The sequence below is a fragment of the Hibiscus syriacus genome, unplaced genomic scaffold (assembly GCF_006381635.1).
Source record: "Hibiscus syriacus cultivar Baekdansim isolate YM2019G1 unplaced genomic scaffold, ASM638163v2 tig00002237_pilon, whole genome shotgun sequence".
Taxonomy (NCBI): domain Eukaryota; kingdom Viridiplantae; phylum Streptophyta; class Magnoliopsida; order Malvales; family Malvaceae; genus Hibiscus; species Hibiscus syriacus.
Genome location: NW_024061918.1, coordinates 15,700,914 through 15,720,539, shown reverse-complemented (window position 1 = coordinate 15,720,539; position 19,626 = coordinate 15,700,914). Strand labels below are relative to the sequence as shown.

At 33.3% G+C, this 19,626-nt stretch overlaps 2 protein-coding genes and 1 pseudogene across 2 annotated transcripts; all 3 read right to left on the bottom strand.

Moving 5' to 3' along the window:
* Positions 1 to 2,786: 2,786 nt before the first annotated feature.
* Positions 2,787 to 3,194, bottom strand: LOC120140996. The gene has a single exon (XM_039155961.1). The coding sequence runs from the start codon at positions 3,192 to 3,194 to the stop codon at positions 2,787 to 2,789; it is 408 nt and encodes a 135-aa protein (XP_039011892.1).
* A 2,172-nt stretch (positions 3,195 to 5,366) lies between these two features.
* On the bottom strand, positions 5,367 to 7,801 carry LOC120143107 (annotated as a pseudogene).
* Positions 7,802 to 13,769: 5,968 nt separating this feature from the next.
* LOC120143097 (methyl-CpG-binding domain-containing protein 5-like) lies at positions 13,770 to 15,803 on the bottom strand. The gene is made up of 3 exons (XM_039157512.1): positions 15,421 to 15,803; positions 14,495 to 14,620; positions 13,770 to 14,387 (listed from the first exon to the last, which is right to left on the bottom strand). The coding sequence occupies exons 1-3, from the start codon at positions 15,718 to 15,720 to the stop codon at positions 14,154 to 14,156; spliced, it is 660 nt and encodes a 219-aa protein (XP_039013443.1). The 5' UTR covers positions 15,721 to 15,803; the 3' UTR covers positions 13,770 to 14,153.
* Between the last annotated feature and the right edge of the window lie 3,823 nt (positions 15,804 to 19,626).

The following is a 19,626-nucleotide window of genomic DNA, read 5'->3' as shown; positions in this document are numbered from 1 at the left end:
TTTTGTTGTAGATGACTTTGAATCCTATGGAGCAACTGCAAATTTGCACCAGCAATTACAATGTCGTCCACATAAACCAAAAGAGCAATAAAAGAATCACCAGATCCTTTAGTGAACAAGGAATGTTTAACAGGTGATTGTTGAAAACCAAGCTTGAGAACGACACTCGAAAAAGCATTGAACCACTGCCGGAATGCCTTTTTGAGCTGGTAGATAGACTTGCGAAGCTTACAAACCATGTTGCCACCTTTGAGATCAGGCCTGTACCCAAGAGGTAATTTCATGTAAACCTCCTCATCGAGAACCCCATTTAGATATACCCACTTGCAATCGATAGAATTCTTGCCTTCAGGTAAAGGAATGATGTACCAAGTGTCAAGAGACTCCATAGCTCGAAGTTCATCATCTATAGCATCTCTCCAAACGAAAGACTTAACATTCTGGTGATAAAAGGATTGCTCACATTGAGAAAATATATTGGCAACAAAACCATTATACTCAGAAGAAAAACTCGAAGAAGAAAAATAATCTTCAATGGGATAATAAAATTGAGATAAGGCATTATTACATTATTAACGTTGAAGATATGATGGTTTTTGAGAAACACGAGAAGATCGTTAAACAGACTGTGGAACCACATCATGAATTATTTGTTATACAACACTTGTTTCGATAGAAACATCATCAACACCAGACAAAACATTATTTTCCTCCATAATAATTTCAGGATTAGTTTATTGCTCATGTAATGAATCATTCTATACAGGCTGAGTTTCGAAAACCTGTGAGTGATCAACCGAATCTCGCAAAATGTGTGGTAAATAAAAATCCTGGAAAACATCAACAAAATGATCAGTCAACTGAACGTTTTGAAATGGAAAAAATGTTCTCATGAAATACCACGTTGCGGGAAACCATAAACTTCTAAGTTTGTAGCACATAAACTCGATACCCCATTACACCAGGAGGATATCCAAGAGACACAGCAGGTAAAGTAGGATGAGAGAATTTATCTTTATGTGATTTCAATGTGGAAACAAAACAAAGGCATCCAAAAGCTTTCAAATGACCATAATCTGGTAAATGACCATATAAAAACTCGTGAGGAGACTTATTTTCTAGAACAAGTGAAGGAAGTCGATTAATCAAGTACGTAGCGGTTAACAAGCAATCACCCTAGAACTTAATTGGTACTTTTGACTAAAACAAAGCTCTAGCAACAGACAACAAATGTTGGTGTTTCCTCTCAACCATAGAATTTTGTTGAGGTGTTTCTACACAAAAGAATTGATGAACTATTCCCAAACTAGCAAACAACTCAGTAAATTTTGACTCGAGTGCATTATCAGACCTGAAATGCTTAACATCAAAACCAAACTTTCGTTTTACCATAGAAATAAAACCAGATATTGTTGAACTAATATCGGATTTGTGTTGCAAGAAATAAACCCAAGTAGATCTCAAAAAATCATAGACCAAAATAAGAGATGAAGTCTGATTCAAATATGTTTTATGCTTATAAGTCCTCATATGTCACAATGAATTAGTTCAAAAGGTTGCTTAGAATGGAAACATGAAATAGGAAAAGATAATCTTTGTTGCTTAGCCAATGGGCAAACTTGACAAGGATCTCTCGCATTTACAGTTTTTAAAGATAAAAAATCTTTAAGAAGATGCAGAACATGGGAACTAGGATGGCCTAGTTTATTATGCCAAGCAATGAACGAATCACTAGAAACAATATTACAAGGAAAACTAGATGCGCAAGAAGACATCTGTAGCAAGTAGAGGCCTTGAAACAGCTCACCCTTCCCAATCACTTGATGAAGGTCCTGGATCAAACAATTTGTTTTCCAAAACAACACACTGAAATCAGAATCGCTTAACAAGGCACTGACTAATAGTAGATTGAATCAAAAACCTGGTACAAACAATACACCATGCAAAACAAAATCAAGAGAAAATCTGATTGTTCCCGCAAATTTGACTGATATTGTAAACATATCAATCAAGGTAACTGAACAACTTGTGATAGGAAATAAAGATTCAAAAAGAGATTTGGAATAACAGACATGTCGTGAAGCTTCAGAATCCATAATCCAATAATCCAACTTTCCAAGGGATAAACTGTCCATATGCGATAAAAGCTTACCTTGCATTGTAGTATTTATGGACGTGGAAGGAACGTCCAAAGATGAAGCATTTTGAAGCTGAGATATAAGCATAGAAATTAATTGATGGCATTGCTGAGGGGTGAAAACATCATTATTCGAAGAAGAATCTTGTTGAGAAACCACCAAATTTGTGTGCCACCTAAGAACCTTTACTACGAACAATCGAAGAATTCGAAGATGAATTTTTGGAATTATAACCTGGTGGATAACCATGCAATTTGTAACATCTATCCATTGTGTGACCAAGAATGTTACAATAACTGCACAAGGGATGTTCTTGCAATTACCAGATTGAGTCTTGACATCAAAAGTAGGTTCATAAATGAGATGAGCAGTATGCACACTTCTTTGATTTTCTTCTTGAAGAATCAAAGAAAAGACCTTGGAAACAGGCAGTAAAGGATCCATCAAAAGAATCTTCCCTCGTACATGAGAAAAAGACTCATTTAAACCCATTAAAAATTGAATGACATGCTATTGTTGTTGCTCATTAACCATGTGTTGTAGTCCTCCACAAGTACAATGAAGACAATTGCATAACTACTTGAGCAAAAATAATTCATCCCAAATGATTTTCAATTGAGTATAATAGGTGCTTACTGACATTTGATCTTACACAAGCTCACACAACCGTTTCTTTAACTGAAATAAGTGTGGTCCATTCAATTGTTGAAAATGATCAATCAAATCTTTCCACATCTCTGCCGCTGATATGTGATAAAGCAAGCTGGCAACAATATCTTTGGAAACTGAATTCAGAATCCAAGAATTCACAAAATTATTGGCTCGAGTCCAACCATTGAACTGATCTACCATGGATGGATCGTGAGCTGCAATGGAACCATCAACAAATCTGAGTTTGTTCTTGGCAGAGAGAGCAAGCACCATCAATCGTTTCCAACTATGAAAGTTGTCGTTGGATAGCAGTTGAGTTACCAAAACAACACCGGGATTATCGGACTGATGCAAATAATAGGGATTACCCCCATTGTCGAAGCTATCACTCAACGAAGTAGTCATGATGAAGCATGAAAAAGAGACAAAACTTCTGATACCATATAAAAATCAAGAAAACAATGAAAGAATAAAATTCTCATCTTTTATATTTTAGAAAAGTGATATATCAAGTTGTTGTTTATATACAAGCACTATGAGCTAACTAACTACCAAAACTAACAAAAAAAAACAAACTAACTAACAATTAACCCAACAAGCATATGGTTAACTTAACAAATAATATATCCTAATAAAAACTAAAAAAGAGGAAGGGGAATCTTACACATATATTTGCATGGTTAAAAACATTGATCAGTCAAAGTGTCTCATTTAACAACAAAAGTATGGACTTTGCTTTCACACGTTTTTCGAACCAGTGTTTGGTCTTTTCGAATGGATAATATTTGATCCACCCTGGGCGAATCTGGAAAAAAGAATCATAGGGACCAAAATTTATTCTATGAATTTATAAATTGTTATGAGATTAAACTGAAAAATTTGTTTTTGTGGGTAAAAAGCAATTGGATGATTTTTTTCATGCTCGATAATCGGTGATGAGCACTACTAATGATAAGCACCGATAAATTAATTTATAAAAAGTTAAAATTTTGAAGGACTCAACGTATAATTTTAAATTAGTTGAAAATTTATAGGTAAATTATTTAAAATAAAAGGTAAACTAAATTAGTGACACCAAACTATTCATCCTTTTTATTTTGACCGTCATTTTTGAAATTTTTTCAATCATGTCACTTTAGTACTATTTAAATGCATTCAATAAAACCACTTACCATTAATATTTAACATAAAAGTTGATGTGACAGTTAAAATATTTGGTATAATTACACATTTAATCAATGTTACGTATGTGTTCTATCAATTTGGTTAATAAATTAAAATAAATTTAACCCTCAAATATGTCAAAGTAGTTAATTAGAGAGGAATCCAATTTAATGTCAGCCAGTATAATTTTTTTCTCTTTATCGACTTTTATTATTTCTAATAATAAAGAAAAATAAACATACCAATGTTTTATGGTGAGATGTGCCAGCAGCATTTCTCTATGTTCTTTTTTAGCTTAAAATACTATAGTTTACACTGATACATGCAAGACAATTAGTGTGACAAATTCATGTGTTTAAGTTATATCTTTCACTAATTTTAGGAGTTTAAATTTGATGTTTTCTTTTATTTTGTAATTACTTTTAGACCATTTGTTTAAAATTTTTATTTTTTATTACTCTGCTACCCAAGTATTATAATTTTACTTTTATCTAATTCGTCGCATTATAAGTAAAATCTAATTGTTTTTGATTAATTTTTAAGAGTTTAAATTTTGATTTTACTTAATATAGATGTATTTTTGAAATCAAAGCGTTTGATATTTAATTTTTTTAATTTCTCAAAAATGAAATCAATTTTTTGTAAGTTTTCTTTTCTTTTCTTTATTATTTATATAGATGTATTTTGAAATCAAAGCGTTTGATATTTATTTTTTTTTAATTTCTCAAAAATGAAGTCAATTTTTGTAAGTTTTCATTTCTTTTCTTTCTTGTTTGTTTTCCTAAAAATTGAAAGAATAAGATGAATAAAGACTACTTTAGCTTCATTTGATTTGAGGGTTAAGTTTATTTTAATTTATTAAAATAAGGACCAAATTGATAGAATATATATATGTAACATGGACCAAATGTGTAATAATATCAAATATTTTAATTGACACGTCAATTTTTTAATTTAATATTAACGACAAGTGACTTAATTGAATGCATTTAAATAATTGAGTGACTTGATTGATAAAATTTCAAAATTGTTGTCAAAATAAAAAAGGAAAATAGTTAAGTGGTCATTAGTATAGTTTACCTTTTATTTTAAATAATTTAATTTTAAATTTTCAACTGATTTATATGATTCAACTAATTTATGTTGAGTATTTTAAAATTTTAAATTTTTATAGATTAAATTAATGATACTCATGATTATTGGTGCTCACAATTTTACCATAGCACTAATTGAAATTGAGGGGGTTAAAATTGTAATTTTATCCATTTGGAAGTCAAGGCCCTTCCGTCCGTCTCTGTCCAAACGATCCGACAGTTTGTTTCCTTCTCCGACTCTTTTTGGCTCGTAAATATAGTTTTTGCAAACAAAATACGCACTCGGTTCATGTAATACATTCCCAATATTTCAAGCATTTTCCCTTCCAATTGTATGGGGGAGACTGGTTTTTGAGTAACATCAGTTTAAACAAACTGTACATTAACGGGTTATAAAATGGTGAATTCAGCCCCAGCTCTGGAGGTTTTCGGGACCACCTGAAATGAGCTTTGATTTTCAGGCATGAAGAGGCGAAGCAGATGGCCGAGGGTATGCCGTAGGACTCCTTCCCCTACCACCACTAGCATCGTTTGCACTTCGCCTTCGTATCCGAGGTGTGTTGTTCTGATTACTTTCGGATTCATTTGAGCTGCTCCAATATTATTTCCACTTCACTCATTCTTGGTCTGAATTTGGGTTCCGTGGAAATGCACCGCAAAGCAAGGGTAGCGGCTTTATAGGCTCCCTTCATTGAATACTGACCTTCGAGACGGCTATCCTGGAGGCGGAACATTTTCCGTTTGTTGGCCAGGTAAGGTTTGGCCCAATCCACCAGATTATGTTCTCCGGACGGTTGATTCTTGTCGACTGCTCTGCGGCCGGATAACATCTCTAGCAGCACAACTCCGAAACTATAGACATCACTCTTAGCACTCAAATGACCTACGGATGGAGTAATAAATAATAAATAAAAGAAAATACGGACTCCGAAAGTCGATCCAAGCTGAGAAAGAGTGAAGCACACTAAATCGAGCACTTCAAAATTATGTCAAAAAGTACCTGTGGCTAAACACTCAGGTGCGGCATATCCGTAGGTCCCCATTATCCTGGTCGAAACATGGCTCTTATCACCTGTTGGCCCATCTTTAGCCAACCCAAAATCAGAAAGCTTTGCATTGTAGTTCTGTAATGAAGGACCAAGATTTTTAAAAATTATGGATGACTGAAACAATACAACGGGACGGGAAACAATGTTTTCTTAAGGAGCCGCATACTGAATCAAGCAAGACATTGGAAGTCTTGAAGTCCCGATATATCACTTTTGTTTCGGTTAAGAAAAATTTTGTTTGACATCGCCAAGAAATTCACAAAAAGAACTTACTCCTGAATAAATGATTTTCCAGGCTGCCTCGAGGCATGAACTCATACACCAACAGACGGTGTTCATCCTCTAAGCAATATCCAATCAATTTCACGAGATTTGGATGATGAAGTTGTCCCAGATAATTCACCTCAGCCTATAAGATTGAATAAATAATGTGCATTAATCTCAGTACTTTAAAAGCAAAAGATCATCTTAAGCAAGCAAGTTAATTAAACCCGGAATAAAATTAGGAAATTTCGAAACGTCAGCTGTTAATACCGATCAGATATGCTTAATCTATAAGCTTAAAATGTCATCCAACTAATAATGAATGCGAAACCAATCAGATAGTTCACATGAAATCCGAATGATCGCGTGAAAATGAACTCACCAACCACTCCTTGTGACCTTGGAAGCCTTCCTGATTAAGCCTTTTCACAGCAATAACTAAGCCGGTCCCAGGTTTGGATGCTGCGAATGAATTTTCATCGATCCATCCCTTAAAGACGGAGCCAAAACCACCTTCTCCAAGTACACTATCGGGACGGAAATTCCTGGTGGCCATTTTGAGATTAGCAAAAGTGAAGCTTTTCAAATTGGACTGTAATATCTCACCCAGGTGTCAGGTGCACCGAAACTGATGACACTTTGCTGCTCGTACTGCTCATATCTTTCCCATCACCGCTAACGCAGTTCGAACTCAACCCTGTACGGACAACATCGAGTAGGACGCATTAGTTAAGTGACATAATCCACCTTAATTGCAGCTTGAAAGTTCAAAACTAATACCTATATCATAGATAACCCTGGAAAGGGAACATCAAGTACTTAATTAAAGACAATATAAAATTCAGGGGAACTATAATGAAACCAACAAATATAGAAATGGTGCCTGGAAAGGGAATATCAAGTACTTAATTAAAACCAATATGAAGTTCAGGGGAACTATAATGAAACCAACAAATATAGAAATGGTGTTCACAAAAAAGGAAAATCTTCATCAGATCAAGCCACCACTCTTAAACTACCTGTGTTACAGGGGCACTCAGCTTTGATTCTAGCACTTAAGCAAATCCCCATCAGATCAAGCCGCCACTCTCTTCAACTCTTGTTTACCTACACATGTACAGAAAATGAGCCGATCTGGGTTTTGAAAGCCATAACTATTGACATTTTGCAATGAAGAAGATAAGAAAACTAGAAAATAATACCCAAAAGCTAAACCACCCAAAAGGGAGAAAAAGCTCACCATTTTTGCTCTGCAAACCAACTCAACGCAGACTCGAAGTAAACCAAGCAGAAAGGAAGAACCTATGGGAGAAGAGGTCTATAGAGAAAGAATATAGTAGCCAAAGGCTTGAATTTTGGTTTATTGATGGCAGTAGTGCAAGTAAAATATGAATATAATGATGATGGCTGCAAAAGTAAAAGTGAAGAGGAAAAGGAGAGCTTTTTTAAGAGGAAGGTGGGAAGAATTGCATTAATGGTTGGTTGGTTCCTTTTTCTCAAGCTTAGCGTTTTATACCCCTCTCTCTCTCTCTATCTATCTCTCTCTCTCCCTCTCTCTCTCTCTCTTTCTCCCTCTCTCTCTCTCTCCCTCCCTCTCTCTCTCTCTCCCTCTCTCCCTCTCTCTCCCTCTCTCTCTCTCCCTCTCTCTCTCTCTCTCTGTAGTTGCACACTTGTAAAGAGTCAAATCAAAGGGAAATATAAGCCTTGCATAATCCTTCTCCGTCATTTCTCAACCGTTGGATTCTTTCACAATGGAGTGTCATCGGATTCCAACATGATACTCACAAAAGACCTTTTTATTATACCATCTTGGGTAAAGAGATACCAAAGGTTTAGCACATGGAGCAATAAGTTGGGCTTTGTGTAATTTGGCATATAACTTGCTGCATGAGATTTAAGGAAAACATGGTAGAGATTCCCTTGATATGATCGTTTCTTTACTATTGCTTTCCTGAAAATGTTTGCTTCGAATGTCTGACTTTTAACCATCATCTTAAGAGTGATGATGAATTAAAAATTTATCCTTCTCAACCAGCCTTGAATTTCTGAGGAGCTTAGGTTTCCCATTTCGAAACATAATAAACCTTCTGCCATGAGGTCTTGGACTTTTAATTTCAGCATTATGCAATGTTCTGTAGAATGACCAAAATCTCCATAATGATAATTGCATGGATTCTTGATATTTTTCCAATTTGGATGCAAATAAGTACTAGGAAAAATAGGTGTCACGAGACCACTTTCAAAGAGAAAGGGTAACAACTCTGAATACAAAATTGAAATTGGAAAGAGATGTGTCATTCTTTTTTCCTTCTTGCCCTTTTTATCCATTTTCAATGGAACTTGTTCCATGTTTCTCTTCTTTCAACTAACTTCAATGTCCATGTTTTCTATCATATTTCCTGATCCATAAATATGAGTTGGATTTCTACATTCCACAACAGGTTCTTGGTTATTTGTCATAATATCAATAACTACATTATTGAAATCCAAACTTTTTCCTGAAGCTTTTATCCTTTCATGTTCCATAGGGTCTCTAAACAATATAGTAACCATCATATTCCTTATCTTGGTCATCTGTTCCCTGGACTCAGCTTGGAACATTCTTGTTTCTTTAAGCATTTCTCGTTGGATTTCTACAAGCTGTTCTTGGATTTTTTTTCAATCTTTCCAACTCGGGCTAATATTTCATTCATTGCTTTTAATCTTTTAAAGACATGCCCTGATTCTTGAATGTACTTTCAAAATTCCTGATTCCAAAATCCTTTACTGATTATTCCCATGCTTTCATGATTGATACATGCTATGCAAAACATGAATGTGAATGTAAATGTATATGTAAATGCATGTATGAAAAGGAGTAATTCAAGAGTGATCATCTTAAAACAGCTTCCATTGAACAAAAAAAGGTTTTTTAGTACATCCAGAGATCATTACATATAAGGGATAGCTTTTCCTCCTAATTTCTCTATCTCCTTAAAAAGCCAAGTTATTTCCATTCATGCTCAGAAGTTGATTCGTCATTCTACTTCAACTCTATTGTAAAACCAACAAAGTCCACCAGCTTGTGGGCCACCTTGCTTGCTTGAGCAACAACTTTCTTCATGTCTTCTTCTTTTTCTTGAATCTTACCTGCCATTTCCCGAAGTTATAGACAATATTGTTCATTTTCCTTTATCAAATAACCTTTATGTTCAATAAGTTCTTGTACCAGATATCCATAATTATCCACCATTTCCAGCAATGTGTGGTTCTGATATCTAATGGATTTTAATTCAGTATTAATCTCACAATGATGGATAATATATGAAGTTTCCATGTTGGCTATATCCTTCTTCAATGTCTGGTTTTCGGCTTGACATTTTTCCAAATTGGTGATGGTCGCATTGTATATTTCTTCAGCAATTTGAAAGTCGTAGGAGAATTTCTTTGCTTGATCCTCATGTATCTTTTTCCAATACTCAACATCACTCTTCAATTTAATGATTCATGCTATCCATTCTTCTGGGACATTTCTTAGCGCAACATCTTTGAAGGTTTGACTGACTTTTCGAAAATCATTAAGCATGGCTTCAACCTCTGTGTTTAATTTCTTGTTTTCGTCTTTCCAAAATCGGGCTTAAGCTTCATAAAAATTCTCTCCCTTATGACTACTTCTATTGATGCTCTTACCATAAAAAGCTTTTGGCACCAATCTACCAGGATTTTTGTATGCATAGCCCTCCATTATTTTAAAAGCTTCCTCAAGATATCCTTCTTTGGCTGTTTCACGGTTTACTTGATCATAAAACCCTTTGTCCATAATGAAAACCTTTGATTTTGATAATAACTCTTGAATCAACACCCTTGAGTATGTCATGTTTATGCAAATGCAAACAAAACAATTAATATATGCATTTTCAGAATATTTACAAAAACTGGTTAGTAAAAAAAATCATATCCAAATCTCATGCTTTCTAGTTCCATGCTTTGTTTGGAAAAAATAACTTAACCGCATGATTTCTAGTTCGCATGCATTTAATCAAAAAATATGATATTAACTAAAATAAAAGACTCAACATGCTTTCCCTTGTGTGCTTACAAGACTCATTTGGGTTAGGTTCCATTTAGACTCCATTTCTAAGTTTATTATATGCTGGGTTTTGGCTCTAGGGTAAGAAGGGTCAACGAATTGTCCTTTGTTGGTGTCCCCTTGGACTGCCAAGCCTTCAATCCTAGTCCATTACATACTTTCGGATTAAGTTCAATTCGAAAGAACACACTTCCTTTTGTCCATACGGAGCTGAAAACACACGAGGAACATAAAGTGTGAGCTCAAATAATGGTCCCCTATCCCATACGGAGGTGAAAACCACATGACGGAATGGTTTCTCATTCACTTAAACAGGATAAGAGCGGGGTTTTAACTCATGTTATGAATGCGGTGCACAGTATGTGAGGAAAAACATAACAATGAATAAAATAATATACAACCTATTATCCTATTTTAATAACCCCAAAACTAAATCTATACACATAAAAAACAAAAGTTTAGTAAAATAATAAAAATAATTAAAACAAAATTAAAACAAATTTATTATTTACTGCAAAGACGAATAATTAATAAATTGGTGGCTGGACTCTCATTTAAAAAAAATCCCCAGCGGAGTCGCCAAGCTGTCGAGAAGTTTCTCTGCCCAACGACGAAGAGTGCAAATAGTACACCCCAAACGGTGTAACTAGTCTCGAAAAAGTAAGTGTTTATCCTCCTTAAATCAGATGAAACACCAAGTTGTTATATGGTGAGATTGATCACCAAAATGTCATATTATTTTAATAAAAATTCCTAAAAATAATATTAAAATAATATAACTCGGGCCTGCTTACCAGAAAAATGAGTTTGAAAGTCGATTACGTATGGGGGAAGATTATCATCCCCACAACGCTCAAAATTGGTACTGGTATTTATTAATTAATGTATTTGCAATAAATAAAAAAATTTAATTTAATTTATAATCCTATTAAAAAATATTATTTTATACCAACAAAGTATTTAAAATACCTTCCTAATGAGTTAGGGAGATATTTTATAATTTATCACATAAAATAACCTGAGTGCATGTAATTTAATTATTAAAATATAAAAGATCTAAATCTACACTATAAATAAGTTCAATTTATAATAAAAAATAAATTAATTAATGGTAATATATATAATAAAAATATTAAAATTTGAATTATAAAATATTTAAATTAAAAGATAGAATTCGAAATATTAAAAACACTAGCTTCTATTAGTGTAATTCAACCATAAATATTAATAGGGGATTAAAATATAAATTATAAAATAAATAGGGTCTAAATATGTAAATTTACCCTAAATATATATAAACATAGACATGGATTAAAATGAAATAAAATAAAATGCAAATAATAAATTAAAATGTACAAAAATTGATTTTAGGGACTATAATGGAAGATTACAAAGCTTGAGGGACCACAGACATAATTTTCCTATTCTTGAAATTACTCAGATACCCTTCCCCAAAACGACACCGTTTGAGAAGGGGTTTAAATACCCAAATTATGGCCCTTAATGGCCAAACTTCCTTCATTTTCATTATTCCTTCTCTCTCTAAAAGAGAATTTTAATTCTCTCTCGCCTCTCTCTAGGATTCCCTCACCAAAGGGAATTCGGCCATTGACCGGCCACCGCCGGCCACCGTATTCCGGCACTGATCACCACCGTCGGCCATCACCCACGGTGGTTGGAATTTACAAGTTACCCCCAAATCAAAGATTAGAACACCATATACCCGAAACCATCCTCATTTCTTCCTAAAACACCGCTAAACGAAGTAGATCTAGGCTTTTACCTTCGGTGAAATCGAGTTTCCGACGACGTTCAAGTTTCTTTCACAAGCGAGGTAAGTCCTTTCGCTTTCCTTTCTTTGCTTTCGTTTAATGCTTACTCGATTTCTCGCGTTGTGGTTGGTGTTGTTTCATCCTTCTGTCTCTGTCTCTCTCTCGTTGTCGTGGATTCTTGCTTGTGTTCTTGCTCTCTCTGTTGGTTTCCTTTGCAGGCGATGGGGGCTATTTATAGTCCTCCAAGTTCGGTGTAATGATGACCCTACCCGGTGAGTCACCGGACCTACGGTGGTGACTCACCATAGGGCAGTGAGCTGTGTGACCCATATTCACCTCCTGGAGCCTTCTGTTTGAGGCGGTGGAGTCTGATGGTGACAGTGGCGGTGTTTGGAACTAGAGGCGGCAGCTGCTAGGGTAAAAACCCTAGCTGATGAAAGATCTGGGCCATCATATCTCCTTCAATCGGACGGTTGAGGATGAGTTACGGCGTTGGAGTTGTGTGAGAAACCCTAGCAGCCGATTTGGGTTTCTCACGGGCCTACTGGATATGGGCCTAGCTTGGGCTGTTGGGTCTGACTCAATATGGGCTTGAATCTGTTTGTAATTTGGGCCTTCGGGTCTTTATTTGTAATATTGAGCCCCAAATTGGGCTTTATAATATTATTTAATAATAATATATAATAATATCATATATAATAATAGTAGTATAATATATAATTATATATAATAATATAATAATAATATAATAATAATAATAAGAGCGGATGAAAATGACTGTCGACAAAAGTCGTTCGTAGTCGGAACCAACAATTAGTTGGTCTAGTGGGATTAGGTATTAGATCCCTTAAGAAATGTTAGAAGTTCGAATCCTGACGTTTGTGAATGAAGCAAACTGGGTTGGGAGGATCGCCATCGCCTCTGCAATATCCGATCTAAGTTAATCGGTCAATAAAACATATACAATTAATTAATTCAAAAAAGTTGTTCGTAGTCGGAAAAAGAAAAACTTACCCAACCCAATTTAATTTGCAAGGCATTGGAAATTTTGGGCTTGGAAATAGAATAATTGGTAGAAAAACAACAGGTCCAAAGCTGAAAAGGTTATAGTAGTAACAAAGGACGAAGTAGTGGACCGTCATAGTGCCCCTACTATCACAAAATTATTGCTTATTAATTTCTTCTTCTTCATTTAGTTGTTTTGACTGTTCGCTCTTTTAATTAATTGATATGCCAATGTTTATTTTGCTATTTTATGGCAGACTTCAGTGCAACCCACGTGTTTGGAAGCACTTGAGTATTCACCGGCCTAAACGCTGGAACTCATCAGTATAATAAATTTACCTTAAATATAATAGTATGCCCATTTCCATATTATACACATTCTCATGTTCAACACCAGATTTGAGTTCAAGTATATATAAAAGGACATCTAAAACGAATTTCAAAGTGATTTCGCATGAACTCGTACTGTTTTCCGCATATTTCTTAAAAAAAAGTAGAGATGCTCAGTTTACATGTAATGAGATATGAATTACTTAAACAAGAAACACAAATCCATTAACTAGATAAACAAAACGGCTCTCTGCATTTCATTTTCTAGAAATTGAAACAAAAACATGTGTTTCGAGTTTTTTAAACAACAAAGTCAGAGAGAGAGAAACTTCAAGGCTACAGGCTACAGGCTACAGGCTACAGGCTACAGGCTACAGGCTACATATGAACAGAGGAAAGAGGACAAAAAAATGAAGACGTGTGTATCGATAACTAGGAAGTCCTAACCTTTGTCGAGCCTGCTGTTGTGTGAAATGTCCGACCAAAGATAATACAACATGATCGATTACAGCAGAAACAAAAACAATTAGACATGGAACACAATGTAGATAATGCTGATCAGTATGAAACCAGGCGTTTCATTGATGCAGACAATCAAATTCTGACGTGGAGTGTCTTCAAAACATTGCTTGACTACTTTTGCCGGCTATAAGGGACGAAAATGCAGCAGCCCAATCTTGTCTAGTAGATTGAGGCACTACTTCGTTCCCTATGAAGGCAGTCCAATAGTCCGAACAGGCATCCATAATTAACCAATCAACTTTCTCTGGCACATTAGCGAAATCAAAGTTCAATGGCTTCGGTTTTTTAGTAGACTTCTTTTGTTTGTTGCCTGAAAAGTTCCCTGAAGACTGTAGAACACAATTCCGGCATTCAACGAAAGCCGGGGAATAAGAAGTAAAGATCGGACAAATATTCAGCATTTTCAACCAACATGGATTTTATTTCTCTGACTTACCAGGCCTTCGCTGCTGGAAGCCTCAGATCCTTTCTTCCTCTTAGGTTGGGGAGATCCAGTTTCTAGGAAGTAAAGAACTTCTTTCTTGGATCTGAATCTTCGGCTCGAGGATGGTTCGAAATAATACTGCAGAGAAAAATGTCATCATATATCTGTAGACCATCAGCACATAGGCAATTATTTCCTTACATGGAAACACGAGGAAGGAGCATACATCATAGGCACATTAAACATATTAGAATACACCATAAATATGCAAAATACTAGTCCCCGAACAATGCATCATTCCCCAAAGTCAAGTCCATTTTACTTCTACTGAGACATTCATTCACTGGATTTTCGTAAATTGCACTCTGTTTCAGCGACAGAATGAGGACGTCCCATATGTGTCTTTATGCAACACCAACATTTAGCCCCTCTTATGTGCAGGAAAGGACTAAAATTTATGCCAATCAACTGAGTTTAAATAAATTTCTTTCAAAAGAAATGCTTCCATGCCCCATCGCTAAATGTTAAAAATATCAATAACACTAAGATGGTTTATACATTACAACTAATCAAACATTTGCTTTGCCTAAGCTCGATAACAGAAGCCGTGTACATGGAAGTTAAGGGTTGTTTAAATCAGAGTTTGCAAATCTATGAACCCTAGCATTTGATCTTGCTCTAGGTACCATTTGATCTAGCTCTAGGTACCATTTGATGGCTAAGATTGAGAGATACAATGCTGCCCAATGGCAAACAACACTGGCACCAGCAAGTATGGACATTTCTAGCAGCAAAACAAGGATTTGAGCTAACAAATTTAAAAGACAAACAAAGCACAACTAGATATCAAATTATTTTCGAAAACCAAAAGTAAAATTTCAATAACTAAGACTAAGCTTAGCTGAAAATTAATATAGTGTTAGAGATGGGACTCTAACCCTATCAACTAGTCCAGCAGTGGCACCGGAGCTGCGAACTCTATCTTCGACCATCCATCCAGGCGGCAACCAAGATTCCGGAGCCACCATGCGCCGATTCACCTTAGGATCTGCCGAGGACGAAGATTTAACGGGGCCGGGTCCCGGTGTCTTCGGTTGGGCGCCAGTCGGAATCGAACAGTTGCCAGTTTTGGGGGGCTCGGCCGATTGGCTTTGACCGTTGGCATCGATGAAAGCCCCGGGTTTGAGAAGCGGATCGGAAGGTAAATCGGTCGGGGAGGGTTGAACCGGGTATGACATTGCTCGGAAGAATGAGCTGAAAGTTCTCTAGTTTTTTGTGATCTGGAAAGGAAAGAATGGGTATGTCCGATTCTACCTATGACGCTGTGAGAACATTGCCGTACAAAAATTAAATAATCCATTTTCCTAAAATTCAATATAAGGTTAAAAATAATGATTCTGGAACGTATTTTAAAATAGGATAAAAAATTAATATTTTAGATTGTATATAACTTAAAATGTTATAATTGTTTAGATGTTTTCGTTTTAACATAAAATATTATGAAAAATGTAATATTTTTTATTGTCAAGTAAACCTATTATGAATAAGATAATATTTTAAGTTCAACTAAAATATTAGGAAAAATATAATATTTTAAGTTGTGCATAATATAAAATGTTATAGATGAGTCTGTCACGCTCGACGAATACTTATGAGCACAATTAATTTTATTTATAAAAATTTAATATTTTAAATAATTCTACGTATTTAAAATAAAAGCTAAACTATACTAGTGACCACCTAACTATTACTTTTTTTTATTTTAATCACCATTTTTAAAATTTTCTCAATTAAGTTACTCAACTATTTAAATACATTCAATTAAGCCACTTGCCGTTAATATTTAACGGAGAAGCTGATGAGATAGTTAAAATATTTGATATAATTACACATTTGGTCAATATTACTTATATATTCTATCAATTTTTCCTAATTTTAATAAATTAAAATAAAATCAAACCTCAAATCAAATGGTATCATGTGTCACCATCTAATTGGATGATTAAATTTATATAAATTTATTTTTATTTTAATCTATTCTTCTCACCAATTAGAGGGTAACACATGTCACCTAGGAAATTTGGACATTTGAATAATGCTCAAGTGAATCAAACTTGGGGTTTTGGATTAAAGAAGCAAGGTTGAACCATTAAGACAAAGTAGTTATTTGGTTTAAACTTGACTATATACGTTATTTTTGTAGTATATTAGTGTAAACTTAAATTCTTAATATTTTAACTTTAATTCACATATTAAATTAATTTTACATCTTAACATTAAAAAATATTTTTATCTAAGTTATTAAATATATTTTATTCTTATTTCAATTTAAAAATATATTTTAATCTTTTCTTAAATTAAAAAATATAATTTATTCTTATCTTAAAGTAAATATTTATATTTTTATGATAATATTTTAAATTTAAGATAAAAATATAATATATTTTTGTAGTTAAGATAAAAATAAAATATATTTTTGTAGAACTAAAATATATTTTTAAGGTTAGATAAGAAAAAATATATGTTTTAAGTATGCATGTAATCGAACACGAACGAGGGTATGTTCATGCTCGTTCGTTTAACTTTAACCAAACAAACGAACGAACACGAACAACTAAACGAACAAAATTTCTTGTTCATGTTCATTCATTAAGAAATTTAGTTTATTCGTGTTCGTTCATTAAAATGATAAATGAACACAAATGAACGAACGAACGAACGAACAAATGTAAATGAACATAGATGAATGAATATAAAATTAATTGGGTTTATATTTGAAAGGAGTTTTTTCTTTCCAAATAATTTTGGGATTTATATTTTCTTTAATTGATTTGAGTATTTTTATTTGGGTTTAAAATTAATCGAGTTTTAAAAAATTAAAGGATTTAAGGTTAAATTTATTAGGTCTTAATATTTCAAACGGGTCTATAGATTAGACTGAATATTAACGAATGAACATAAACTAACACAAACGAACGAACATAAGTGAACATAAACGACATAAATGAGCGAACATAAACGAATGAATTACCGAACGTTCATGAAAGTAAATGAACGAACTTACCCTTTGTTCGTGTTTGTTCATTTAGTTAAAGAACATAAAATCTTGTTCATGTTCGTTCGTTTAATAAATAAATGAACTTCCTGCCAAACGATTCACGAACGGTTCGCTAAACGTTTGGTTCATTTATGGGCCTAATTTTAAGTTAAAATAAGAATTAATTATATTTAATAAGTTAAGTTAAGAATTAAATATATTTAATAATTTAAGTAAGTTAAAAATATTATTTATGTAATAAGTTAAGATAAGAATAAAATTTATTTTTAATGTTAAGATAAAGATTAAAATATATTTTTAAGTTAAAATAAGAATAAAATATATTTTTAGGTTAAGTCAAGAATAAAATATATTTAATAAGTTGATATAAAAATAAAAATATATTTTTAATGTTAAGATGTATAATTAATTTAATATGTGAATTTAAGTTAAGATGTATAATTTTAAAAAAAGTTAAGATATATAAAATATTAAGAACTTAAGTTTACACTGATATATAACATAAATAACATATTTAGTAAAATTTAAACCAATTAACTTCTTTGGCTCAATGGTCGAGCCTTACTTCTTTAACCTAGAAACCCCACTGTTATATAAGTGTCCAAAATTTTCTTTCCTCTAGAGGGTGACACGTGTCACTCGTTGATTGGTAAAAAATATATTTGTCGCAACCGTCTTTCGGTTGGGCCTCGGAATTGGGCTTCGACTTGAAAAATGTGGATTGGAGTCGCCACCGATCATTTATTTAAAACAAATGGGTTGATCGGATACCCTATTTCTTAAATGATCTGCGTCTTACCAGAAATATGTCGAGCTCGGGAGTCGGTTACGGTCAAGGAAGGATTAGCACCCTTGAACCGTCCTTTCGGTACTACGTAATTTCTAGATGTCTTAATTAAGAAAATTGTAATTTTAAATTAAAAGGTAAAATTTGATCATGAATTACTTACCTCTGATTAATTGACAAAAATACCCTTAAAAAGTCATAAGATGTGTTAGAGGGAAAAATGAATAAATGAAAAAATGAAGAATAAAAATAAATAAAAAAAGGAAAAATAAATAAATAAATAAATGAAATATTAAAATATATGTATATATATATAAATGAGTAATATAACATAAAATAATAATAGTAATATGAAAATATAATATAAATAAAAAAACCAAAACAAAAATAAATAAATATATAAACCAAATAAAAATATACATATAATGATAATTGGCTTATAATAAACTATTAAAAACACATAATACGTATAATGATAAAGTAAAAAAAACTAAATAAAGAATTATATATATATATAATAATACGCTTATAAGTAAAATATTTAAAAATTATATATATATATATATATATATATATATAAATATAAATATAGTATTAAAAAATAACCAAAATATAAATAATAAAAAAATATGTATATATAATAATAATATATAGTGTAAAAAAATCAATTGAAAATCATTTAAAAACATACGTATATATTTATATAATGACAATAATATATAATAAATAAATAAAAATATAACAATAAATAAAAGGACTAATATAAAGAAAAATAAATATTGAGGCCAAATTTGAAAGACAATTAACGTTGATATTGCACATTAGGGGGATAAGAAATGAACATGCCTCGGGGTAGATCTAGGTTCGAAACTTTGAAACCCCACCCATTTTTGGTCATCGGCGTAACCCACATTTTGGGTTATTCGAACCAAATCTCAAAAAAAAAAATAACGTGCACATGCGAGAAATGAACGAATAAAAAAAAATGCTACCTTTTATTCCTTTTCGAATCGTTACAATAGCTTGCCTTTGAATTTTCCGTGCTTTCCTCTGTATTTTGTCTGTCAATCGTCCGTTACAATAGTGAGTTACAATGGCTATTTATAGTGCTTGTGGATCCTATCTTTAGGAGTTTAAATCATAGTAGAGCACAAGGTTCTTAACCTTGAGGTCGCGGGATCGAGTCCCACGAAGGGCATTTCATAATTCGGAGGTCTCTTACGGAAGCTGCTCTCAACCTGGTGTTGGGGGTAGCCTACTATCTTACCTCCCCCTTACCCCATACATATGGGAAAAAGG